The sequence below is a fragment of the Ciconia boyciana genome, chromosome 17 (assembly GCF_034638445.1).
Source record: "Ciconia boyciana chromosome 17, ASM3463844v1, whole genome shotgun sequence".
Lineage (NCBI taxonomy): Eukaryota > Metazoa > Chordata > Aves > Ciconiiformes > Ciconiidae > Ciconia > Ciconia boyciana.
This window is the reverse complement of record NC_132950.1, coordinates 10,071,761-10,099,016: the sequence shown is the minus strand read 5'-3', so window position 1 is coordinate 10,099,016 and position 27,256 is coordinate 10,071,761. Positions and strand designations below refer to the sequence as shown.

At 39.2% G+C, this 27,256-nt stretch overlaps 1 protein-coding gene across 13 annotated transcripts in view; it reads left to right on the top strand.

Moving 5' to 3' along the window:
• BCAS3 (BCAS3 microtubule associated cell migration factor) overlaps positions 1 to 27,256 on the top strand; it is a 375,222-nt gene that overhangs the window by 158,378 nt on the left and 189,588 nt on the right. For all 13 annotated transcript variants that reach the window (XM_072882059.1, XM_072882067.1, XM_072882058.1 and 10 more), the window contains 3 exons: positions 12,649 to 12,749; positions 16,300 to 16,496; positions 17,828 to 17,925. In XM_072882059.1, the coding sequence (XP_072738160.1) occupies positions 12,649 to 12,749; positions 16,300 to 16,496; positions 17,828 to 17,925 (396 nt within the window). The remainder of the gene's footprint in view (positions 1 to 12,648; positions 12,750 to 16,299; positions 16,497 to 17,827; positions 17,926 to 27,256) is intronic.

Here is a 27,256-nt window from a genome sequence, read left to right as displayed (position 1 = left end):
GTACCTCTGTCAGCAGACGGACAGAACAATGAAACGTCTGGCGGTCTGGTTGGAGGGCTATACTGTGCAGGTTTTCATAAATATGCAGTTTGACGCCAAAAGACAGGACCAAAATCTTCCTTAGGCTCCGAAAAGTATAAAGGCGGCCAGTGAGTTCTTGTGATAAGAAGAGAATATTCTGAAAATACTGCATTTAGTTATTTACACACAGTTCAGCTTTGAATATTTTTAAAGAATCTTAAAGTTGTATTCACGCTAATAAGGAAGTAACAAGGAACCATTGTTTGAAGAAATATTTGGTACAACAAGTGTCCCAGACCTTTATCCCAGGGGTATTTGTAAGTGGATTAGCACAGCTGTTTCATTGCTTTGAGGTCATCTGTGACATCTGCTGCAGAAACCTGGAGCAGAGCATGCAGTTCGTATCTACCTGAGCGCGTTACCATGGCCGTGGCTGGTGCAGAGAGGTGAGGAAGTGGGTAGGGAGAGATTTGGACCTTTCTGTAAGTTCATAGCTTGAAAGTGAACTTGCACGTTAAAATCCACAACCTGCTGGCCTGCAGGAAGCGTCGATATCCTGCTCCTAACGGTTTCAAGCTTTTTACCTGAAAAAGGTTAGAGTGAAAATAACCAGTCCCGAGAATCTCCTCACCTTCTGACAGAGCAGATTTCAAACTTACTTTTGTTTTCCTAAGAGTTCATCCTGCAAAGCCCCAGATGTATTACAGTCCTCAGGTCTTCAGTGCTGGGTGTTAGGTGCTAGATGTTTCTCTCCTGCCCTTCTCAGATGTAATGCATAATATTTTACCTTATTTGTGTCTCTGCTGTTCCCTCTTTATTTGCCTGTGTTCTGAGCAACTCCTAAATGTAATCACACCAGAGGAAGGAAATGTAAGTCACGTTTTATTCTTCCTAGATGTTTTTCCTATAGCGTAAATACCATCACCTGGCATAGTTAGACTGTCATAGCAGGCCTGACAGTGGGAGGGGAGTTGTGCGAGGCCCTGCATGCATACATAGGAGGGCTTCTGGCGTCCACAGGAACTTGCAATGTAAAGGACTTGGCTTTCTTCAGAGAATTGCCAAGTTTCATCATTACTTATTCTTTAAATACTACTTGCTTCCTGCTGTTTAGTACTTAGGCATTAAGATGCTTCTGGTAGTGCAAACTCTTGAGGCATGCTGTTGAGGTGTGCTTTTCATGTCCATGACAATCAGCCGTTTGTGTTCAGGTTATTTTCTGATGAATACTTTTCTCTCTCCTGCCATAACCCGAAGTCTTACATATTTGATTGACTTAACTCGTGTTTCCTTTGTCCGACTTCTGTACCTTCCATTTTTGCATGTTTGTATTAAGACAGACGTGTGCATGGCACATAATGGAACGGCAATGAAAATAGGTAACTCTGCATAACAGCAGAAAGTCTTACATCCTCATTTCATACTTCTTATTTCCTTTCTTCCTTACCCCTCCTCTTTGAATTCACTTTTTCATTGCACTGGAGGATGGACTGTAGTTGAGATATCTGAAACGTGGGCAATTGACACATTAATGAAAAATCCTCCAAATCAGACCACAAACTACCCAAAAAAGGTACTGGAATAAAACGAGATATGGTATCTCTCCTCTGGCTCTGGAAAGGGCACCTTCACATTCCAGGCAAGAGTTTTGGCTCATCAGGACCAGTTTTATGGAGATGACCTGCAGTTGTCAGAAGCAGGCCAATGACAAGAATTAATATATTAACTGGTATGCAGTACTCTTTGACAAATTGCTTACTAAATACATCAAAATTGATTGGACATTCTGTGTTTAAATTGACAAATGACTGCATTAGGGGAAGGAGGGAAATCCATTAATTACAGCTGCCCTCAACCATAGGAAATGTAATCGTATAAATATAGATTTTGTGAAAACAAAAGTCTCTACTTTACTGTAGTGTTGCTGGTAAGTGTACTTGCACCTCTTTGCTATTAAACCTCCAATAGGAGGTTTTGAAGACAGATCTTTGCAATTGGCTTTTAAATAATCAAAGAGCATTTCTGTTGTGTTAAAAGGAATGATGCAGTGTTTCTTTATCCCACTCTGACCGCTTCTGGAAATTGTTTCTCTCTCGGAAAAACGGACATGTAGCTGAGGCTTCTGCTGTCTCATTAATTGTTTATTCTAAATGCAATGTAATTCATATTGCACAATGGTAGGATTCGAACCAGTACTCTGCATTCTTGTTCTTTGTTCCTGTACTGATCTCCAAGTAATATTTGCAAGGCTGTTATTTATTTCTGAGTAAGAATTTGCACTTGAGTTAGGCCTGAAGATATAATCAGTTTTATAGACTTCGTTAAGGGATTCTTGAAAAGATTAAGGCCTGTATTTATAGCTGCCTTTGACTTTGGCTGTTACAACAGATTTTCATTTCTGGACCAACTGTTGTACATATCTTGCGTTTTACTGAAAATGGCTTTCATTAGAAGTCAAACTTAGTAACTATTCATTGTCTTCAAAGGGAAGGGGTTAGCCTTTCCTCACTGTTTGTTTGGGCTAAATGATAACACAATTTATACAGATAATCTCTGTAATTCTGACATCATGTTTGCACTTCCTGCTCCCGCTAATGAAAGCTATGCACCCTGGGCAAGACTTTTGTCTCGAAGCAACATTGTGGTTCTTTATGGCCTATTTTATATTCCTTTCATACATTCCATTGATGGAAATAAAAATTCCATACATAGAGGTAGTGCATATTGTGCAGTGGAAAGCAGGACTGAGAGTAAGAGTAGCGGGTGTATTAAATAACTGTGTGAATATGTGCTATGAAGACAGATACGATGAAAAACAAGCTACGATGCATGTAATCATAGCCAAACTGCTGCCATACGAGTAACACCGAGCAGACGCCGTAAGGAATCTGGTCATTCTGGTCTGCAAGCCTTTCTCTGTGCACAGCAGAGCGTGATGGTGGTCTGGTAATAGGCTAATGAACTGGGGCTGATAATTATGTTCAGTGTTCTACCACTTCTCAGCCTTCTACCTCTATTTTTCTTCTTGCAGTCTTTTGTGTGTGCATATTTAATAGTGTATTCTTTCTCTCTCACTACTATGAAAGAATGTATGTTATGGTACATGCTCCACTATATCCATAAGTGTAGTGCGTGTGCGTAGTATGTTCTGTGGGGCAAGAGCTGTATCTTGCTATGTGTATGTTCAATGTCTATCACAACGGAGCTCGATTTCAAATAATAAAACTGATCAAAACCAGAGCCTGTTCTGTAACAACAATTACGCTATCGTGTAGTTACGAGGTGTTCAAAGCCTTTTTGCTCTGTTTCTGTGGCATCTCTGCATGGCCACGGTCAGACGCGAGTTTGGAGTCGTTTCAGCAGTTAGTGCTCTCAGCTGCCCATTACCGTGTCTCTGCTGGGCTTTACTGGTTCTGCAGCAGCACCGGTAGCACTTCAGAGCAAAGTTGGCCAGTTTAACATAATCCGCCGATGAAGGCTACCTAAACAAAGCTCCCTGACCTTACGCTGAAGTGGGTGAAGCCCACTTGAGTTTATACGAGCTGCCATGCTGTGAAGCCTGGAGAGGAGTTGGAACAAGCAGTGGTGTGTGGGTTGACATTTTAAACAGCCATCATTTTTGTGTACTGATCACACAAGTGTTGTCTAAACGACTGGCCTTCCATATCTACCTATGCACCACAGATGAGGGCCTTTCCACAAAATTGTGTCGATTGGGCGTTACGGGCTTAAAACTGCAGGAAAGTACGCACCGTTCGTGAAAAGCCGGGGTGACGGAGGTGGGCATGGCAGAGCTACGGGCGATCTGCAGGAAGGCAAACAGTGGAGGCTGCTTCATCTGGGCTGAGCGGATGTAAACCCAGCCTTTTGGTAGATTGAGTGAGTGCCTGATCACAGGACGTGTTACGTTTCGATGATTCTGCCAGGTTTTTCCCCCCTATCCTCAGCAAGAGTATTGCAGCTAACCCTTTCTTAGTTGTTAGCACGATACACTTAAAGATGGAAAACTGCGTTGTGATGTTATTTTGGTGTTTTGTGAACAACCAGCACACAGCTGATATTTCATGTACTTACTTGGGTACATATGTTTAACTTTATTATCCAGATGGGAAATTTTTTTTTAATTTTCTAGATTCTCAGTTTGCCATTATTATTCCATCTACTTGAAATTGCCTCTAGCTAGTGTATCATTTTCATGAAATTCCACTTTTTTATTGCCATATAATAAAAGAATGCAACATGCTTTTAAAAAGAACTTCCTGGGTCTCCGCATCAGTAGTTTCAAAGAAGTTGTGCAGATGTTCTTTAAAAATCCAGATCCTTGGGGAATAATTTATAATTCCTTGAAATTTTGAGGAGGACTTCTCTATACAGAAAAAAGAGTTTCAGAATTTCAGAGAATTAATTCTTGAGTGTTTATCTTGACTCAGGTATTCTCTCCAAATATGACATGAAAATATGAGTGTGTGTATATATGAAAATGTAAGTGATACAGGTAAAATATGTTGTAGAAGAATTTTGGCAATTTAAAAAATATTTCATAATTGGAATTTTTTACTGTGTTTAAAACTGTAGCAGATCTTAAATATATATATATATTATATTTTTAAAATATATATCTTTTATGACTACAGTTAAAAAATTTCAAGTGAAACTGATTCCAAGCATGCATTTCTCTTACAAAATTGTTACATGTATTTGGGGTTTGCTGGCAGTGGTCATGAACAGTGAAAATGGAATTTTCAGGTTTGCTTCTTACACTTGGAGGCGTAACAGATTGCAAGCTAATCTGGATCACCTTCCCATTGCAGAAAAGATGTTTCTAATGAAACTGTAGTTCATGGTCTTTTTTAAGGGAAAACTTAGTTTCCCTAAAACTGTAACCTGCACTTCCTGCTCCCTACAGGAAACAGGATTAAGTGGTAAGGGGAAGCAAATTTAATTTCTGACTGAGCATAGGACTGATTGGGGTAAATAGGAACAGGACAGATGTCATTTCATGAAAGTGCTGCATCATTGCATATGAGCAATAAAGTAAATCATGCTACATTCTTCAGCCATAATTGGTGTTTGTGAAATAATATAGACGAGGTGGATAAAAATTGACTCCGTAAGGTGCGTTGGGTGCTGCCAATGTACGTTAAGTTTTTGATGCATATATACACCTGGGCATGTGCCTGGCTTCATCAGTTTACTGACTACTTGCCCGTCTTAATCCATATTTTATAAACTAAATGCTGGAAACAGCACTGCGTATAGGAATTAAAATACTTTCAGATGTGTACAAACAACAATAATGAACAAGGGCACATGCTGAAACAGTTCTTTACTATTCTTACATGGTCATCTGGAACTTCTTAGAGAGGGGTCCATCAACACGAAGGGGTCAGTTTTCAAAGCAGTGTACAGGGATTTAGCCGCGCGACTCCTATTGACGTTAATGGGAGTCAAACGGGTAAATCCCCACGCACTGCTTTGAAAATTTACTACTAAGCCTCTTGACTTCTCACTACATACTTTGATTGTAACAGTAATCCATGGTTAACATAATTTTCCCGACAATAATGTCAAACATACTTTTGAAGTCAGTGAATTATAGAAATAGTTACCTCTTCCATAATTCTTTAAAGATGGCCATCAGATGGATTTCACCAGAGGTTCGTGGAGTTGAAATTATTCTTTAACTCGGGAAAGAATAGGTATGTTATCCTTTGGTACAGAACCGATAGTCTGCTCACAGTCTGAGCATTTAAAGTGTTGAACAGCCTTAAGATACTCCGTACTGTGAGTAGTATCAGGTTCTAGCTCTGCTCAGCTTTAAATGTTCATTGTACTTCACTGGGAACTTTAGAACTTGATGGGAACTTTAGAAAAGGAAGCTGGAGTTAAGCACAGTGAATGTATACCAGTCTTGCAGTGCAACCAGGAGTACTGGTGAAGCCTGAACACCTAATCAGCACCTTTTAGGGGAAAAAAAAATGCCAGGCTGTTGACTATCAGACCAGTGTAAAGTAAGGAGCAAGGAAAGCAGTCATCAAAGCTGGGGAAGTCTAAGGAGAAGTCATATCCTGATTACAGACCTACCGATTCCTTTAAGATTAAAGTGCTGATGCAGAGAATGGATGGTCTATAAAGCATCTAATAAACTGTGGGCAATATACAAATAATGAAGGAATAAATCTATAGGTCGATTGGTGGTGTGAAATAACTGTTAGGCTGGCTAAACTCCTGGTTTACAGGGGTTTTTTAGCTTAATTTTATGATGTTTATGCATACAAGAATCTCAGAAAGTCCTAACAGGAAAAAAATGAGTGGGGAGAAGTTTTGGGTAAAAGAGGATATTTTAATTTGCATGGCATGCTCCTGCAGAAGTTTACAAGCTGAAAAATGCATTAAAACCAGAACTTTGTTCAGTTAACATATAGGCACAAGTAAAAATACATAGAGCATATCACCAAACTACAAACAGTTATTTTAAACATGGGTGTAAGCATTCTGTCCGAAATGAAAATCTGGTCTTCACTTTATTATTGTCAAACTTGAGCAGAGGTAGAGCCAGCAGGCACAGAGCTGTGTGCCGTAAGAGAAGATTTAGGAACATGCACGCAGTAAAACTCGCTAAGCGGTTGTTGGACTTGAACTACATGGCACATCTGCCTGTGGGATACTGAAACCAACCTCTGACGGAAGTGAGATCACATCTATAAGATGGAAAAAAGGTGAACCTGTTGCATTTGAAGTGGCTACATGTAGACCTAAACCAGAACTGTCACGTTCTACTTGTCATGGGTAACACGATGTAACTAATGCGCCAGTAGTCCCAGAAGTAGCACGAAGTAAATCATTCAAGTTGTGGAGCTTAAAATTAAGAGAAGTACTCCTGAAGCTTGTTGACAAGCATGTGATTACCTCAGGTCTCTAAACCACCTATGATCATTTTAGATATAACTTAGGAACCACAGAAAATGCATCAAAATCAGATGTTAGTGTGTGATTTGTATGAAACCAAGCGATATTTAATTTTTATTCTGCATACCTGTTTGCCACGGACATCGCTAGAGGCTGCACGTGGACACAGGATAGACTTCAGAGTTAATGAATTAGTTAAGAGTACATTGTTCCTGTTTCTACTAGATTCTAGCATCTCATTTCAAACCACAAATTTTGTGTATTCGGTTGAAATAAAGGAAAGCTCTCTGGGTGTCTGCAGGCATGTGTACAGCAGGCAGCACAGAACAAATAGTCTTTATAGTCTGCAAATGCCTTTGTTTGCTCTTAATTTGGACAAACATACATCTCTTAGAGAAGAGCACATTGGGAATTTCATATATAACTCTCAATTAAATTGAATTGTGTAAAGCTTATTTATATAAATGAGAAAATTAAAACCTTTTGGTTCAAGAAGTACACAGAACTAAGTAAAACTAATGATTTATTGTTCACAAATTAAAACCATAAGTGCGCACACTCCAATTGAGCTGTAGTGTTTCTTTGTTCCAACACTTCTGTGCTGCTGAAAGATGACAATTTATAATCTTTGAATGAATAAAGATTTTTCTTAGGTCTAGGTATTTATTGTATCATTAGCCCATCTATGAACAAAACCACTGTTTGTTAATTCCAATATTCGTCAAGCATGTGTATTATCTAGGCCTTGCTCACGTGTCAGGAATGCCTATGCAAATTATTTGAGGTTAATAGAAATTGTTTGTTTTCTTTATTTGTCACTAAATATCATGGCAAAGTTTCAAAACAATAAGGTTTTTTTCATACTTAATCATTGAACTGTGTGAATCAGGTCCTGGGGTTCCAGAGGAAGATCAGCTCAGCTGTATTTCAGCCTTTGTTTTGGCTTGTGTTGAAACTTTTGTCTCCACAGTCACTTCTGTGCGGTTTTCCTAGCGCTACCAAGTATCACACAAATGACTAAATTTGTAATGTGATTTTTTCAGACCCTTGCTTTTAATAAGCTTTCTTCAACATAGGAGTAAGATTAATCCTGTAACTGCAGAGCAGGGAGTCTGTAAACTTTAAAGATTTACCTTCGGTTATGGGTAAGCACCTGCACCTTTGATTTTGAGGGTAGAAAATGAGATGAGAGTGTTCAAGTTATGAAAGAAGATGAAGAACAAGTTTCCACTGAGATTCTGTTTTTCCTTAGTTAAGTGTGGAGTGGTTCAGTAGAGCTAGTTAGGACAGAGGGACAGGAATGTATTCCAGATTTAGAGTTGATGCAGATCACTTTTCACTTGAAGGAGGACAGAGATTAAAGGTGCTACTATTATTTTTGAGCAGCTCAAAGATTTTTTTTTTGCCCCTTGCCAAATATTTATGGCGAAGCTCTGATTTTTGCTGTAGGTAGCATTCCAGTTTTTAAGAAGTGACCTTGAATGCTAGCTTATGGAGGTTTTTTGCATTTATAAGTGGACTTTAGAAACTCATGTCCTGTTATACTGCATAAACAGAAGTTGTATGTTCTAATTCTCACCTTAGATTTTTAATAAACACTCATTTGCTTTGTACTTTTTCACTCCATGGGTAATTGTACAAATTTCTGCATGTTTGTATATTTCTAGTCTAAACAAACTCAGTTGCATTCTGATACTTGATATATGTTTGTTCCAGAGTTGGTGTAAGAATAGCAAAAAGTTAAAAATTGGCATAGCTCAGACAGAAAGCATTGAATTTATTATTTTAGGAAGGTACAAAACGCCTGCAATTGCCAGTAAAATATCTCTGTGCAACAAGGGCTTGCTTGCTCCTTGCCTGTGTGTGTGCCATTTGCGACTTTTTCCCAATGAAGGAGAAGTTACAGGAGTGCAAGAAAAAACACTGCTTGCTGCAAAGCTTTTGGAGAATTTGAATTTTATTATTTGCTATCCTGCATTATAGTGAAATTCTTTGGAAATTGAAAAAACTCTGTGGTAAAGCATAAGAACAGCTTCACTGATGTGTAAGAGGCTGCCATAATTTCCAGTGTGATTTCAGACTTTTAAAAAATTAAGCTGGAAGATAAAAGATTACTTTTGAGCTCAAATTCCTGGAAATGTCCCTCCGGACTTAAATTAATCTCATCTTGGAACTTGATACCAATGCAAGAGGTGTGTGACCCAGAAATGAAGAAAGAATCGGTTTTACATTTTTAGGACATATTTGTTCCTATAACTTCAAGTCCATTTTTAACTTGAAAAAAATGACCATATGTGTATCTGTAATAAACAGTACAGCGATGGCAGATCTCCAGCAAAGATCACTTGTCTCATAAGGTCATATCTCACAAAACACTGCATGCTTCCACTAAGGGCAGTGGGAGTGGAGCTTGCTTTGCCTGTGGTAAGGCTGGGACCATGGTTATGGGATCCTGGTATCAAAACCAGACTCTCTTTAAATGCCTGCTTTTGTGATAGGTGTGGTACATAAATGCTATTTTATTAAATAGCAAAATAAATTACTGAGGTTTGACCTCAGCTAAGGCTTTATCACTGTTGCCCTGCTGGTGAACTCTAAGGCAGAGCTTTTTCGTGGAATTCAACATGTCGTCACTTCTTGGTAGAAAGAGTTAATGCTGCGCTCTGAAGCTGCACTGACGCGTGTGTTATTGCAAGACCTATGCAAAGCTGTGATTCCTCAGGAAAAGGCATACAGCGTAGGACCAAAACTCTTCTTCAGTTTGAATTTCTTTTTCACTGTAAAGCCGTCTTGAATCTCCAGTAAAATGTAAGAGTATTACGCAAGGGAGAAATACGGCGACAAAGCAGGGTGGATGCTGCTCCCTGGGCTAGCGTTTTTGCAGCCAGTCACTGAATAGCAGCTTCCCTAATCTTGACAGCTCTAGTAGTTGCCCCTGGGATAGAAAGAACAAAAAAAATTCAGAACAGTCCATAAAGTTCCCGTTGGTTTGAAAGCAAAAACATCTGCTAGAGTCATGAACAGTTTGTTAGCAGAGTTCAATAACAGGAAAGCCTGCAGTTGATCAGCTGTGCCCTCAGAAACAGGCATTACTGCAGTCAGTAGAATTTATTGTAGGAGAGTCAGGAGATATGGGGAAGATTAGGGCAACGGCAAAACGTGTCAAAATAATGTGTTTGTTTCATCGGTTTCAAATATAAACTTTACCGGTAAGGAAGATGTGTGGGCATTACGGTTTCTTATTCAGATGTTGACTGTGAATCGTCAGCTGTTTGTAATCCAGGAAGGTATGTGTATTTTCTTAATATGAGTTTGATATGGGCTGGAGAGACACATCCGTAAGTCATTGATTAGGTCTGCCACGGTTGTAATGAAGCAGATGAACGTAGTTTCTATATTATCTTGAAAACTGATGAATGCACAATCCTGAAATAACGTCTGTGGTTGCTGAGGTGTGTGCGTACACATACGTGCAGGCACAAATTGTATTGATTTCAATGAATATGGCAGATGCATAGTATCTCATGGGAAAAACTTGACACTTTGTAAGAATATGTCCTAATGTATATAGCACTTTAAATAATTCTTTAATAAGTTAGGCCCTGAACTGAATTTGGTATATTGCAGGTTTCAGAATAAGGACACACTGTGATACAGAGGTGTTAGAAATGGCTCCATAGCTGAGGTTGGGCTCAGATACCCGCTTATACAAACAGGATGAAAATCCCTTTATTTCATATAGTGTATGGATTTATGAAAACGCCGTGCTGTTTATATTGTAGAGGCGCCGTTCTGTATTTATGGTTACCATTGTGTCTGCTTTGCCATTATAAACTCCTATTATTAGGGGTTTACAACATGGCTGTAAAAATTTGTAGTGGATGGAAACTTGACACATAAAGGTCAACCCTGTAATAATACAGTTTTTGAAAATCAATTTTAAAAACTGAGTCATTTTTAGATTACGTGAATATAAAAATATTGGTTTTAATTTTAGGATTGTCCGGTATTTGAATGCTGTAGCATAAAACTCTCTTGTTTTACCAAAGTAAACATGCCATTGTTGCATTCGCTTCTTTTAATTTGCTTTTGTGGTGTCTGCTCTTCCCCCAAAGCGGGTATGGTTTCCTGGTATTGAATCCAGGCCTCCAACAGGCCCCTGACAGTAAGCAGGTACAAGAAAATGAAAAATACCACCTGCCTTATTGTCTGGGGTGCTTGCTTGCATTTTGCTTTTTCTAAACTCTCAGCTTTCTCAAGTGTGAAGTTTTAGTTAGAGCAATGTAATGCTACTGCCACAGAAAGTAAAGTAGCTCGACTGTAAGCTTTGCTAACATATTTAAATGGCTCAAGGACCAGGAATCATGAAATATTGATCTTTACAATAATGAGTCTACGATTCTCTCTCTTTTTTGTGGTAACATTTGAACACTAAATTGTGATTTTCCCCAAAGCTGTATGTATATGTGGTAATTGTTTTAAAAGTAGGTTTGGATATCATGCAGTCTACAGAGCTGAAGAACTTGGATTTTCCTGTTGCAGTGAGTCCATATGAAGACAAATGAGAGTAGTGACTAGACGAACAAAATTAACTTAGTTGTGCTCTGTGAATGGAGGTAATTTGTTTGTACCACTCTTTTGAAAACAGTCGAGACTTAGGTATTTAAGCAGTTATAGTAATGTAGGATTTTCATGGTGCTGTCAAGAAAAGGTTTGCTGATGAGCACTGTGAACAGATCTGATGCTGAGTCAAAGCAAAAATCTACCCAGCCTCGGCTCTCTGGTAGTGACTGGAAGGAGATGCTCCAGCATCCAGGAGTTTGGAGGCTATGGGCTTCTTGGAGGTTGTGGCTGGACTGTCGTGTTTAATAGCCACTGATGAATTTGTCCCTCAGCTTGAACTAATATGTCTTGCTAGTTATCAGTGTCACCTGCAGCTGAAAAAAGTGTTTTTCTTACCTGTCCAAAATTGTTATGCAGTATTTCTATAATGCAATGCAACACTCGAATACAGAATTTCTGGTATTTTACAGTCCAGTGAGATAATCTCAGTATTTAGTCTTTGTAGCAAATTAAACATCAAATTCTGCTTTGTTATGGATTCTTAATTAATATATTGTTACTACTGTAATGAAAAGGTGACACTAAGATGAAAATGAAGCACTTCCAGTTAAATTGCAAAAAAGTCAAATCCTAAAAATCAAGTTGTTTGTGAAGCCAGCTTTCAATTAACTACATTAATGTCAAAATGAGAGTGATAATTCAGTTAACGAAGTCTTGGAAATAGTCTGTGTTCGAAGTCAGTACCTGTACCTGTGCCTCAGGATAGCTGTTGTTAGTGTGCTTTAGCATAGTTCAAATTCTGAAAAGTTTGTAGAAAAGGCTTACCTCATTGACAGTGGCATTTCTCAGTGTTAAACTCCTCGAGACGGATGGTTGTCATCGGTATTGGGCTGTTCTGGATGTTCATTAACTACTTAAGGTTAAAAGAAGAAGAGCCAATTGGGTTATCGTACTGGCTGTGTGTATACATTCAAGTCAAAGAACAGAAACCTTCTCATCACTTTTGATGTCAATATTTGAGCTCTTTCTGTGCTCCAACATACTGTCACAGATTTAGGAAAACATATACGGTGCTGTACCAATAACTTACTGAGAAAGCTTTTTTTAAAAGCATTTAACACTAAATCTGATTTTTCAATTTTCTGTTTTTTTCAGTGGTTCCACCGGGGAGCCCTGGCCCGATCACTCGACACGAGTCGTACGACAGCTTAGCATCTGACCACAGCGGGCAAGAGGATGAAGAGTGGCTTTCACAGGTATGCTTTTTGGGGGAGTTCCAGTTCAGGAGTGAAACAGTAATAGTATCCACTGGAAGTAAAATTCATAACTTTCCTCAAAATGGAAAGTAAGCTTCCAGTAGGCCGTGGGTATTGCTGTGTGTAAAACTGACTTCACTCCTGACGTAATGTGGTATGAATTTGACAGCCTTTACATTTTATACAAACTATACAAGCTATATTAAAAACCATATAAAGCCCCCATCATTACTGGCACAAGTCACATCCTTGGGAAGTTCAGGATGAAGTAGGAAGTTTAAGTTGGCAACAGAAAGTTACCTCTCCACCTTTTTCTCCTGACACGGTCCTTTTCAGACATGGATAAAGGAAGTTGGCTTGGCAAAATGACGATGCCTTTTCAGTTGTGACCTGTGCTATACTTACAGCATTTTAACATAAAAATGGTAGATTAACTGGTTTACTTCCTTCTTTTTCTGGTTATCAGTTACTGCATTTCCTACCGATAATTCCTTTGAGTTATGGCTAGATACGAATACTATAGTGCTTTAAAATGATCCTGCTTGGTGGAATATTTTTATATGAGGTTAAATCTTTGTAGTTTAAGAACTCAATACATACCTGACTATTTGGCTCAAAACCTAACTTCAGTTTAAGAATGTAGGGCATGAATAATACTCTGAGAGGTAGTTCCTGTTAGAAATAAAAGGTTAGAGTGAAATAAATAAATAAAAATTACAAATGTATTTACCAAAGCGATTACAGGGTACCTGGTACATGGAATTCATCCTGACAAATTAGGTGGGTTTCCTTTGGTTTAAGAACAATGTTGTTATGGGAGTAATGCATTAAATGTGTTGCTGGGGTGTATGGCATAAATATGAAATATTCATGGATGTGATTTGCTTTTCCCACTGGTGAATAAATCATACACAGCATTTTCCTAAAATGAGAAGTTAGGTTTCCACATGTACCAGTCCGGGAGCAGCATTCATTGGGGAATCTGTTCATGTGAATCCACTTACCTGGCCTCAGTTTTCAAATGTGGCTGCACATTGATGTATCTTATTTGCTTATGCTGTCTCTAATTTGTCCGAGCATAGAGATGGAGAAACTACTCAATCAAGGTAGTCAAGAGGAATTTTATCACCAAGCTCATAGGGGCCAAAATTTCACCTGTAGTTTTCTACCTGTCCTCTCCAGTACTGTTCGGATGGTTTAGCTTATTGTACTGTTCTGGTGACTTTCTGGTGTAGTGGGCAACCTCGGGAAAAAGAGAGTAAGGTAAACCTACATTATAGGGGTTGGTTTATTACTAATTCTTGGAAGATATAAAATATGAAAGGAACTTCAGGCTGCTTGAACTTCATCACCTATCCCTCCAGAAGAGTAAACGTATTTATAAGGAAAAAAAAAATAAATCCCAAGTGATGTCCCAGAACACAGATAATTCAGAGAATGCTTCCGGAATGTTTAATTTTTGCTAAGTGAAAAGAGTGATGATAGCTCTTTTGAGCATGAAGATGCTAGCATTCTCTAAGCAAGCCACTTTAGATTAGGCCTAAAGTGCAAGTATGTTTTTCAAAATTAAAGTGTTGTTATCAACAGTAACAGCATGCAGTGAAAAAACACTGCCCTTCACTTCAACTTTTCAATTAGAACAGTGGGTAATGTGTGCTGTCAGTGTGAAGTAGATACAATATGTTTGTCCTGCACACAACAGGAGAGTGAATAGGAACATCTGGCCATAGCCTCAGTAAAATTGCAAAGGCATCTGTTTACCTCTCGGCTCTGTGACACTGATGGTTTCAAGCTTAAAATACACAGATTACTTTATCTGTGGCCTAATTTACACTGCTACATAAAAGCTACTTGCCTCAGAACCATCTACAGTCAATCTGAGTTACACTAAGATAAATGCAAAGATGGAAATAGTGCTAAAAAGGCTGTGCATTTGTCATCTTATATTAGCAGAGAACTTAGAAGAACATTACCCAGTGTTCAAAATTGCATCTTAAAGAGCTAAGAATTGCTACTAGCACACATCTATGTCATATATATACAAAAAAATGTTTTCATTAATTTCCTCACTAAATTGCATTTTTGCTGTGAAGCTGATCATTGTTTTAGCAGAAATTGATAGGAAATTAATAGTCTATTTTTGTCATCTTAAAAGTATGCGTTCACCAGAGCTCAATATTTTCATTTCATATTTCCTTTTTCTGATCTTTAAAGGCTCTTTTTGATTTTTAAAATTGTATTACAGAAGACTTATGCTTTGTTTACCCTTTTATTTGCAAGGCTGAATTTTCCTGATCATATTCGTTTCCAACAATGTTACCATCTCAAATTTTCATGGTTGTTTGTATTCCTATAGTTGGCTTATTTAAGAGTTTGCCAGAATTGATACTCATCAGGTTTATAGTTATCAGCGTGAAAAGACATTTTAAAGATATTTTGGATGCTTCATTTACTGAAATAACTTATTTTTCGAAAGTTCATATTTAGATTCTCACTGGGAGGATGAGAAAAAGAGGAAAATCTGAATATTTGAAATTATTGTTAGTTAGGCACACCGTCTGTATTCTCTGTGCCTTTTGGAAGTAGGCATGGAACTGAGAAGCTTCTGTGTCTGGGTGTATATCTGCACATAAACATACATACAGATACATATCTCATATACACCTATTACTTAATGTATATGAGGTTGTTCATTGCAAGCAAACACCCTTCTATTGTAATTGTTGGAGTTTTGGTTAAATGAATATATATATATGGGTGTGTGTAGCTGCCCTTCCAAACTCCATGCGTTGCACATATATGTTTATATTGCATCTGCCTAGTAGTGAGTGGGACCCGGGCTGTTCAGCGTCTCACGGCGCACTTCACATTGCTCTCTGTTACAAATCTTGCTGCTTTCCAGCAAGATGGTCTCTGCCAGCGCTATCCTCAGATATGCCAGCAGTAATTATGAGCTTTGATTTGAAGTACGGTTCGCACTATATCCATGTGAAGCAGCGCTGTTTAATGTGTGAACTTTTAGAAAGCAGCCGTAACAAAGCTCTAACAGCTTGCTTTTAAAAAGTGCATCCCTTGACCTGGTCAGGACTGAGGTTATCTGGGGAAGGTAGGCTTTCAGTTCCTCTGTCTGCTCCATGTACATGCAGACAGAAACGTGTTCCCCTGTTTCTTACACCGCAGGGGTAGCTTTTTAGCATTTGAGTTATAGTGTGTATTTCATAATGGCAAGGGGAGGAATGAAACAGGATCAGGTGAAGTGATAGCCGGGATGGGGTGTCAGTCTTCAGAACAGTTTAAGAACTGGGGTGCAATGTCCTCAAGCTGGTGGTTCAAGGGCTTTCAAGGCTCCACAAGAAGCTCTCGGCTTTGGCTAGAGCATCGCTCTCTAGCGAAGGCATTCTGAATTTTCCCTTGTCCAGTGTTCCTCCGAACTGAGGGCACAAAACACTCTTTTTGCTTGAGAACAGCAGGATTCTGGGGGTTCAGTGTATTGAAGGAACCATTCAATATATTGCAGTTTTTTGTTAAGCATTTCCCCATCTTCCCACAGGTCGAAATAGTGACTCACACCGGGCCTCATCGACGCCTGTGGATGGGCCCACAGTTCCAGTTCAAAACAATCCATCCCTCAGGCCAAACGACCGTCATTTCATCCAGTTCTTCAGTGCTGCAGTCGCACGGTCCAAGTGATACCCCGCAGCCTCTTCTGGACTTTGATACAGATGATCTTGATCTCAACAGTCTCAGGTAAAAATAAAACCAATTTCCAAGCAGTTTCACTTTTGTCGTGTGAATAACTTGCCTCGTGCTTCAATGAGGCCATCTGTGTAGAATCTGTAATAGTTTTCGTCAGGCTTGTCCAGATGAAAGTCTTAGAAGAGCGTGTGACTCGACAACAATAAAGATTCATCCAGGCCAAGCAGGTTAGATTCCTTTCTGCTGCCCCTTCTTGGGTAAATGACAGTGAAAGACAGTACAAAGTCTGGTGGCCTTGCTCAGCGTCATCTTGGCTTTCACAGTTTCTGCATTCCTTAATAAATTCATTTTCTCAGACATGAGTGGGAGCTTTATGCCATAGATTTAGATGCTGACTGTGAAGTGGTCAGTGTGCTGGAACAGTAAGTGAACTTCTGAAATGTTTTTCCCCCTCCCTGTTTTTTTTTCCCTTCCTTTGCTTCCTTCCTTGTAATTCTTTTTCATATATTTAATTGATCTGGTTTTGGACAGTGGCTGATTTGAAACTGAGGTCAGGGAGGGGGCCTAGGGAAGGGAAGGAAGGAGAGTGAAGGTAAATGTGGGTTTATATTTCCTGATAGCTAGTGATTTTGTAGAAGTGCTTTATGGACCATGTGTTTCTGTGTCCTGCCCAGTAACGCTCAAGATTTAACGAGTTTCCATGCTTCTGACTCTGCATGTGATTTGAAGTCCAAAGTTCTGTGGTATGGACTTGGAGTGTTTGGGACTCTGTCTGAACCTCTTACGAGTAAAACAAGAGAGATGGATAATATGACTAATCCCATTAAAACTGGGCAGATTGTCCTTGGACTGAAAATACATGGTTTTGAAATGTGTGATTTCTCCCCACACGTAATGACTCCCATAAGTAAGGATATAGCTGTCAAATATATTAATTTTTTTATTGTATATATGTATACATATGCAGAAAGCAAGCAGAAATTTTTAAAAAATGAATATAGATATATGTTACAAAAGGAATAGACAATTACAAATGTGTCTCTTCTCCTAAATGGACAAAGAAAATGCTGCTGTTCAGGAGGGCGATAGAGGCTTTTTAACCAGTTTGGGTAGAGTGAGCTTTTTCCTTTGGGGCTTTCTGAGACCTCATGTCTGAGACCTAGTTTGGGGATACTCACTTTGTGTAGAGTCTCAGTCTGTCTCTGGAGGGATTACCCAGATCTTAGCTCCACAAAGCAACGGAAAACAGAAGTTTTCAACAGTTGGCTGATTTAAAAATAAATAGTTGCTTAATTGGTTCAGCTGATTCAGGTTTGTGATTTAATTACAGCCCTCAGGAGCAATGATCTTGACACAGGTGGTAACTATAACTTCTTATTTAGGATTCAGCCAGTGCGTTCAGAACCTGTTAGCATGCCGGGGTCATCGCGTCCAGTTTCTGATCGCAGAGGAGTTTCAACAGTGATTGATGCTACCTCAGGTAGAAACGTGTTGATTTCATGTTTTCTTTGATATTCATGGCACTCATCAATCTTGTCTTTTTTTGTCTGGTAACGTGTTTACTAACCATTGCCATATACTTAAAAGGAGATCATGATTTTCAGCTGCACAATAGGGTAAGTGCTGACTTATATGAATACTTACTGAAAGCTACCATAATGATGACTTTTTTTTTCCTCTTACCGCTCAAATCTGAAGTCACAGCATTGTGGTAAGGTATGAACGCAATATTTACATTAAGTTTAACGTGAGCTATAGAATGCTAAAAACTGCCTAAACTAGAAAGCAGAATATTTGCAAATACTAACACTGAAATGCTTTTATTAATGAATGCCTAAAGCACAGAATATTACAGTTCCATCTCATTTATAAAATAGCTTTCATTGAAATGTAATCATAAACGTAATTGATTTCTGTGAACAGTCAAGACAACAGGATAGTTTATCTAATGTTTGTGTAAGAGGCACATTTTCACTACTCTGCTCTAAAAGAGTGTGTAAATTTAATACTACATTGGTTATGTTAATATCAACATAGTAATATATATATACTATAAAGTTTTCTTCTTTTTTTCTCGGTGGCAGGGTATAGTCTGTATAAAGAAACCAGGACAGCAGAGCTTTATATTCTAGTACAGCTGTACAGCCTCTGAAGGGTCCACACAGCAGGATTTTGTCAAATAAAATCTCTCACAAGTAGAATTATTAAACACACAGCATTAGTCAAACAGTCAAGTCGGAGAGGATTTTAATCTTTAGTGATTTGAAAATCCCTGGAGACTGCTGATTGGATTGAGGTTAAACTGTAAAAAGAGACTGTAACACATACAGAAACTGGTTTCTGAAGGTTGTTTCAAAGAGACTTAAAATAAAAGCTCCTGTTCCAGACTCTGTTTGCTATTGATATAAATTCTAAGTCCAAGATATTGTATTGTTTGCCAAATTAATGTATTTGGGTATTACAGGATATTTCTTAGATGTGTTTATAACTGAGTTCAATAATAACTAAATTTATTTTGGGTATTGAGGATTGTCATTATAAATTCTATTTTCAAATATTTAAAACTTGTTAAATTAATTCACATTGAACTTAGACAAACATCTGATGCTGGTTGTTTAAAGGGAATTTTATTTGTTTTAGTACATGGCAAAGTAATTTTGAAAATAAGTGTTTGATACACAAGAAAACATAAATGCATCAGTTATGACTTTTTTGGACAAGGTCATCTATGCCCATTACCCCGAAAAGGCTGAAAGCTTGAGTTATAGGAGTGCTTCTGTCTGGTTATCTGACACTTCAGATTCAGAGTGATTAATGGCATAGCTGTTCTTCACTATCAACGTGACTATGCCAGCTGATACAGATAGAGATACCTGGCTTATCAGGGTTTGTTTTTTTTCTTTTTCCTCTTGTGTATGAACGGAGCAGTGCCACTACCTATAGCAGGGATGCGTATTAATTCTGAAATATAACCATTCTGTAACCATAACACATTCTAAAACTGTGTTATTCCATCTACAATAGAAACAATGAACCACGTAGGACCGTACCTCTTCTATGCTAAACAACCTTTCCTGTAGCGTGGATGGGGCCTTAATATGAAATGGCTCATGTGAATGTGATGAAGCTCTATTGGTAATGCCTTTAACATGTGTGTCCGTATTAAAATTGCCAAAGTCAACTGTATACATTGTTATGACACTGAAAATATATTTACTGTACAGCAGTGACTCAGTTTTGTTATAACACCTCATAAGTTTCTTATAAACAATACATGGATTTTGTTAGGGACATGCTGATAGCAGTATTTTATTTAACCTCCCTGCCAGACAGTTTGGATTTGAATTGATTTTTGATTCGGGGACTTTACCATCTATTTGCAGTTTTCATATTGCCTGATCCTTGTCCTTTCCCATGCAGAAATTATTGCTCCAAATGTAGGGTAGATATGCCAGATTATGTGTGATGGTATAGGTGTGTGAATTCTGTTACGGAGTAAAGGAGACACAAGAAAAAACATGCACTGTTTTTTGAGATCTCGTGCTATTCTTGTAACCGAGCCCAGCAAAGGGAAGAAGAGTATTTTATGCTTACTTTGTTTTCTTCCCACCTTTGAGATGTGCAGAAAATGACATTAAGCTCAGCTCTGAACCTGCAGGTTTTATTTTAAATGCTGTTCACGTACAGCATTGCATTTTTTGTGTTATAGTCCACTACTGTAAGTATTCTCATTTCCTGCTGTTACCAAGGCATGCCCTAAATGGCTTACATTCTTCATGGAAAACAAATTTATTGGAAAATACGTTTTTAGGTTTGAAGGATTTTAAGTAGGTCATAAATTTTTACTACCTAAGCTGAACCAGGAAGTGATTCTTCAGTTATGACCCATGCATTCGAGTCTGTTGCACTTTATGAAGATGCTTATCTGGCTGTTTGATTGCCTGTTGCTTAGAGATGCAACCAGCGTGGCGCCTCTTCTTATCTAACTCCATCACTTTTTCTTCCTATCAAAAGATTTCAAGTACATGTTTATCATCTCCCATTGTTCTTCTGCCATTCTTGATAGCTTCCTTCCTTCTCCCCCCTTGGTGACAACTCTCAAATTTGTGTAATTTTTTTAATCGTGATTTTCACATGCCTATAAAACTGTGGTGTACAAATGACAATATTCTCTCACAAGATCATTTGCAAAAATCTTCATTTAAAAAGCACAAAACTCCAATACATGAAAATCAGTCATGAAAGTTTGCAATGGCATTTTCAAGGTGGATGGTTGTACCTGTAAAGATTACTTGGATAAATGTAAAAAATGTGTATTTCAATATGGTTATCTCGACTTAAAATTCTGCTAAGATATTCTCTGTTAGTGGTTTTGGGGTTTTTTTTTTTTGTTTGCTTAATCAAATCTTTAAGAAAAGTTTGCAGAAATGTAGTCACCTAAAGCTACTGGACATTTGTCCCTCAATGCACACATTTTAGTCATATGCATCAGAGAGAGAATATACCCTCAAGGATGAAATGCACTGTAATTCCAGATGCTATTCCAGATTGACAGTTAGAAATGTTAAAGGGACAACACTGAGTTTAAAGCTGTATAAAGCAGGAAGCCTTTACTAATAATGCAGCAAAAGGACCACTACTGTACACATAGTAAATGCACGCTGTGTGTAGCAAGCAGGCGTGTGTGCTCGTGTGTCCATCCTTTCCGAAGAAGTGCTGAGGCTGTCGGCCGGTTGCATTGGGTTTAACAAAGGTGGGGTAACTCTTAGTAAGTCAGGTTATGTTTTAAGAATCTATTAGGCGCCAGGGATGGAAGAGAAACCTTACAAGTGCCCTGTCTGCAGGAGATGCTGCAGCTGAAGGTCACGCTCTTTACACAACCAAACCAACCAACCCTGCGACAGAAATCTGTAGTGCGACAACAACAAAAAAAATAGTTCTTGCAGAATGAGCTGGCTCTATTTCAGAAGACCACTCTCCAGGCATGACTTGAAAACTTTACATTACCTGTATACATTGAATGCTGTTCCTTTCTTTGATGTGACTAGCTTTAGATATGATTTTCGGCTAGCTGAGGATATCTACGGAATGATGGAGACTCATCTAGAAAATATAAGCATAGGCTAGACATGCGATTGAATATTTCCAGGCACCTTTCTGAATTTTTATACTATAACCTGTGGATGAATGATGCATGTCATATACGTTACATACCTGAAAATCAAACCTTATAGAACTCCACTACTACTAAATAATGCAGAAATTAAAAGGTCTAGGAAGGTTAGGATACCTGTATGGAACAACAACTCTGAACTTTCAGAAATAGAAAACCTCTAGAGAAAGGATTTTGCAGCAGTTCCTGATCACAGTAAATTTGATCGCACAGCTGCATTGAGTCTGTAAGGGCAAGTGTTTCCCTTAAACTGTAACAAATGTGCTGAAGGGCTCAGGTATTCAGGTACGCTCAGTCATAGCTGTTAATTCAATCCTGCTCAGTTAAAAAAAGTGTGCGCATCTGTGTGTGTGTTTATGAAAAGCCTTGTTTATTCCCTCATACAAAGAGGTTTTTGACACTTATCCGTCAGTCAAGTAATGATTTTGTTGCATTGTCAGCAGAGTAGGAAAGCGTTGACAAAGAAGTTGTCTGATCTCTGTTTTGCATCAGCCTTTTCCTTGCCTGCGTGGAGGAGGTCTCAATTCCTTTCTTGCTTAGGACAAATACTGAAGTTAGAGTGGGAAGGATTTTAATGGATAAAACTAAATTGTAGAAGAAAAAGATCCTGAGCGTTTTTTTTTCTCTTCGTGTGTGGTGCGGGGGGAACCTTTATGTTCTTTTCTAGAACCTGGCACGTGCTGTGCTTCTTAGGGATGCGCACATCATTTTTTAATGAAGATTGTTTATTACTGTTGTATGAAACCCTGACAATACTAAGCTCTCTTCTGGTTACTTCAATCAATGCCCACTTAAAATTGGCTTGTAATTTAGTACTTCCCTTTCTTTTGTGTGCGACTGGCTGGGCATGGACAGATAGCTTGTTGCCTGCAGAGGGTTTAATGAACAGAAGAATTGACTTGGGTTTTGTGGGGGATGGAGTTTGCCTCCCCTCCCTCCCTCCCCTCTGCCTGTGAAGGATCTTTTATTGTTCATCACCACACCTGTGAGATAGGGACCATGGGACAAATTTTTACTGTCCAGCAATGCTCTCACTCGGAATTTAATAAACACTTCTGCTGTCACACCTTAAACCATCTGAGCTCTTTTCTGTTGTACGTGCGATGAAATATTTATTCCGAAATGCTGTACAGCAGAAGGTGCTGCCTTGGAGTAGTGGAGATCAGTTATTCAGGTAGTAAAGATGTGTGAATGCAGCTGGCAGATGAAGTCACCAACATTATGAATTCCCAGGCTGTCCTTGTTGCCACAGGCAATAACTGACAGGCCTGAGCGGCCGCTGGTTTCCCATTACGGGTGCTGGTAGGGCCCGGGGAGTCCTGGCGTCGCGGATACTTGAGCTGCCCTGCTTGAGTGGAGCCGGCCAGCGCTGGAGGGTCCTCGTTGCAGAGAGATGTAATCAATATGGTCTGGAGTCCTTGACCTGAACCTGTAATTACCTGGATGGTATAAAGGTAGTTTGTTGTTGCAGATAGAGATTCCACTCAGGTCCTCTGAGTATAATGCTGAGCTTTGAAGCCAAGGAAGAGATTTGGCCCTTGGTCTATTCTTCACAGCAGCTGAGAGGTTTTAATAATGGTCATATAACAAGCTGCTCTTAGAGGGCATCACCGGTTTAGTAACAGCAGAAACACGCACCCAGCACTGCTTGTTTTGTACTTCTACATTCTGTCAGCTTAAATTTAAATGAGTTTAAGTTTTATGGTTCTTTCCTGGAATAACTTCTGAGCAAATTTTGTTAATACGATATCTATGGAAAACACTTATTATGTTACTTATTTGAAAAGCATCTTATGTATTATTCCTAGAATAGTGATACATTGTGGGATATGCTCAGGGGTTTTTTGTTTTCTCGGTGCAATAGCACACGCTTGCATGCGCTCGTACTCTCTCCATCCTGTTCGTCTGTCTTGCTAAATATGTGTGTGTGCGTGAGCTGCATAATGCAAAATTCTCATACTTAGATTTTTTCAACTTGATCTATTTCATCTAATTTGAGAAAATGTTATCTGATGATTTTTGAAGAGACCCTTAAGACAGAACTGACTTCAACAGGCTCCAAGATGCCAATGCAGTATACATGATTACTTCTAGAAACAGCTATGCCCTATAGACTGTGGATATGTGAAGAGAAATTAAAATGACCTGACACTACTGACTGGGCACTTGCTGCTGGATCATTGCCTGGCTTGGGAAAAGACTCAGCTGCAGGGATACATGGAGTAGCATTAATGTCTTGAAACACTGGTGGGTGTTTTCTGTAGGCAGGAGAAGTATACTAGAGAAGCAGGGCATGGGAACAGTGACTGAAAGGCAGCAGAATCGTTATATACTGATTTATTTTTGCCTCCCTGTGATGGTTGTGGGTGGGTTTAGGCTGTCGGTTCTGGAGATGGGAGCTCACTCTGTGCAGCGTGACGTAGTGATGTGCGGTAGCTGCTGCCCTGCTAGTGACAGAGGGGACTGTAACTCCTCATCCGAGTTTGCCTTTGGTTTACCTGAGGAGGCTTGTAGTAATTGAAGCAATTCATCTCTTCCACGATGGTTGTGCTTTGACACGTAAGTGTCCACCAGCTAAAAATGCTGCAACATGCAAGTTAGTTTCACAGATGCAAGTGAAAATCAAAAATCACCAATTTCTAGACACTGCTGTGTTAGGCTGAATTTGACTTCAGGCAGCTTAAGTTACTCAAGGTGCTTAATCCCCCAAAGGCTGATCACCTTGTTCATCTTGCTAATGTGATTTTTGATAGTTCACAGGGAACTTTGACAAACAAGAAATCCAGCAATTTCCATGTTGATGTCATAGCTAGACGAAAGCATAACTGTGACCTAACCAACATAATAACCAAATACAAGGTAATGGGGTTTTTCTTTATATATGAAGATAAGTTGCAGTGAGGCCTCCGGGGGCCACGTTAATGGTCATTGGTGCAGTCCTCTTGCTCACAGACAGTTGTTCTCATGTCACACAACCCACTTGACGCATGTACCAGTGGTCCATTAATGCAGACAGTGGAGTGTCTTATTGCTTAAGTGTTACATACTAACTTGCAGTTGGGGCAGCCACCTTCAGTTCATATAATGGTTTGTCAGCTGAAAAATAGCAGTGTGCTAGAGCATGGTCTGGTCCGAGCATATAAGCGCCTTCTGTTTGTTTGTGGGGAGAAAAAAATCCAAAATGCACAATAGGTATTTTGTGTATCGGTGGCTAACGCAAACTCATTCTGAACATAAGATTGTTGTACGTACCCCGTAATTGTCTTTCATTAACAGTTGTTGCTAACGTTCTGCATAGGTAGCTTTAAAGTTCCGAGTAAGTGGAAAGTGTTGATTCTAATCGTATCTGACACCACAATCTTCTATGGAACAGCACACGAGCTGAGATTCCCGATGGGCTCCTGTAGGATACAATATTTATTATAGCTTGAGATCTAAGAGCTCCTAGCTACTGTTAAACTTACAAGAGATCCAGAAACCTCAGTGTCTGTACTTGTGTTTTTATAGATTGCACAGAAATAACACACCGTATGGAATTCGCAAAGAAGCGTGTACATTGACGTTTCTGCTCTTTTTATACAGTGCTTAAAGGAATTGTTTTACAAATCTTGATATTTTTATAAGTGTGTAATATATTCTAAGCTCATCTATTAATCTAGACTGAAATATTCTTAAAAAGGTATTAGATGTGGAAGTTAAAAGAAGAGTATTTGGACATCCGTCTCCAAATGAATTTTAGAGTCAGTATTGTTTCAGATAAAACTTTCATTTAGAAACAGTTTTCCAGTTTATAATAGAGACATTCTTATTTAATGATTTCACTAAATGAGGCTATCCTTCAAAGTATTTGCTCACCATTTTCCATGTTTGCATTGAAAAAACTCTAGATACGCTTGAAACAAGAGTTAATGAAGCATATCTCCTCCACTTTGGACTGCAGTCTCTGTCAGACACTAGGTTTTTAATCATCAGGTTTGTTTGCTAGTTCTAGCCCTCTTGAGATCTTCCAACTTGTCCTCTCCTGCTTTCAGGAACTGTTCCAGAACATCGGCCCTTGTCCTCAGGGCTCTGCAGACTCTTCCTTTTGTCCTTCAGCTTCCTCCTGCCTGTAAAATACCCGAAGAGGCTTGATGTCCATGTCCCTAGAGCACAGGAACTACCTGAATACGATCGGTTGTGATGGCCTCTTTAGAGCAGTTACATCTGTAGGTGTAAAACTGGGCATGAAGCAGTCTCCAAGAATGTTTTTGGGGTTTGGTTTTCCAAGAACAGTTGGAAGTCTTGTGGCAGCTGCTAAGCAATGTCTCCTGGTTTCATAGTGAGTGCTGATTTTTTTTTTTTTTTTATTCTCCATTAGATGGCAAAAATAGCTTTTAACAATAAGTATGGTGGCTTGTGTTTGATTTTTGCTTTTTTCCCAAGTAGTGAGATAATAGTGCTGTATTTTAAATTAAAACACTCTGCACAAAAAGGAAGGAGAAGCTGAGGACGGAGTTGATAAGCTGCTGGTTTACTGCACGGCTGTTAAGCTCTCGGCGGTGCAGTGTGCGAGTTGGCCACCCGCGTCGTATTGAAAGTAATTTCTGGTATGAATTGCTGATTTTCTTCTCGCTTGTATTTCCTCATACTACTGATAATATATTGGTTTGTGGATAATACTTTACTATGTAATAATATGTCTGACACTTCTTAATATTTCCAGAGCCACAAAAACTTGTTCTTTTGTAAGTCACCAGAGGTTTAATATCTGATTTCAGAGTTCATCTGGTCCAACCCACTGCTCGTGGTGGAAAGACTCTACACAGACTATGTCTGGGTCGATACCAATGTAGCTCTAAACAAGAGCTCTGGTCCTCACATGTGTGTTTTCTTCATGTAATGTCAGCATATGCACCTATTTTCACCAGTTAATCTAAAATCAGCAGGTTTGAGCTATTGTTCATTAGAGTGTAATATGGATGAGTGAGCAGAAGTGTGGGTTTAGGTATACACCATATAAAACTGAGCTATTTGGCATGATAAATTAGCCAGGCATTCGATCTATTTTAAGGGGGAGTTTAATACCTTGAGGGTGTTACAATCACAGCCTCCTCACCCTCTCTTCTCCCTGCTGAAGTAAGGATGTTCTCTGCTGGAAATAAACATTTATATCTAAGTTGAAATATAGTCTGTTGGTACTTACTTGTATATATTTTATTGCCTCAATGACGTAAGGGGTAAAAAAAACAGATGGAAAATATTTTGGTTTTCTTAATTATCCAATACTGTGAAATACCCATCGGCTTGCAGTTGTCTTGGCTCCTCCCCCTGCCTTGGACTCCATCCCTGGCGTGATCCCAGCCAGTTTTTAATAGTGCTTTATCTGCTGCTTGCATTGCTTCTAACGTTCACTTTTTATTAGAACCAAAGCTAAATTGGGTGCCGGTTAGTACTCTAGCTATGGGTGGAGTGCTACAAAAAGCTAAAGCCGGTGCCAGCAAGCGGTTGCCGCAGAGAGCGGCCGGCGTGTGGGGTGAGCCGGGAAGGGGAGCGCGGGGTGAGAGGAGCCCCTGTTTGCCGCCCTCCTCCTCCTCGGCCGGTGCCCGTGTGCCAGTACGGAGTCGCTGGCAGTGCCCCCAGCTGTTGGGGCTCTGCAAAC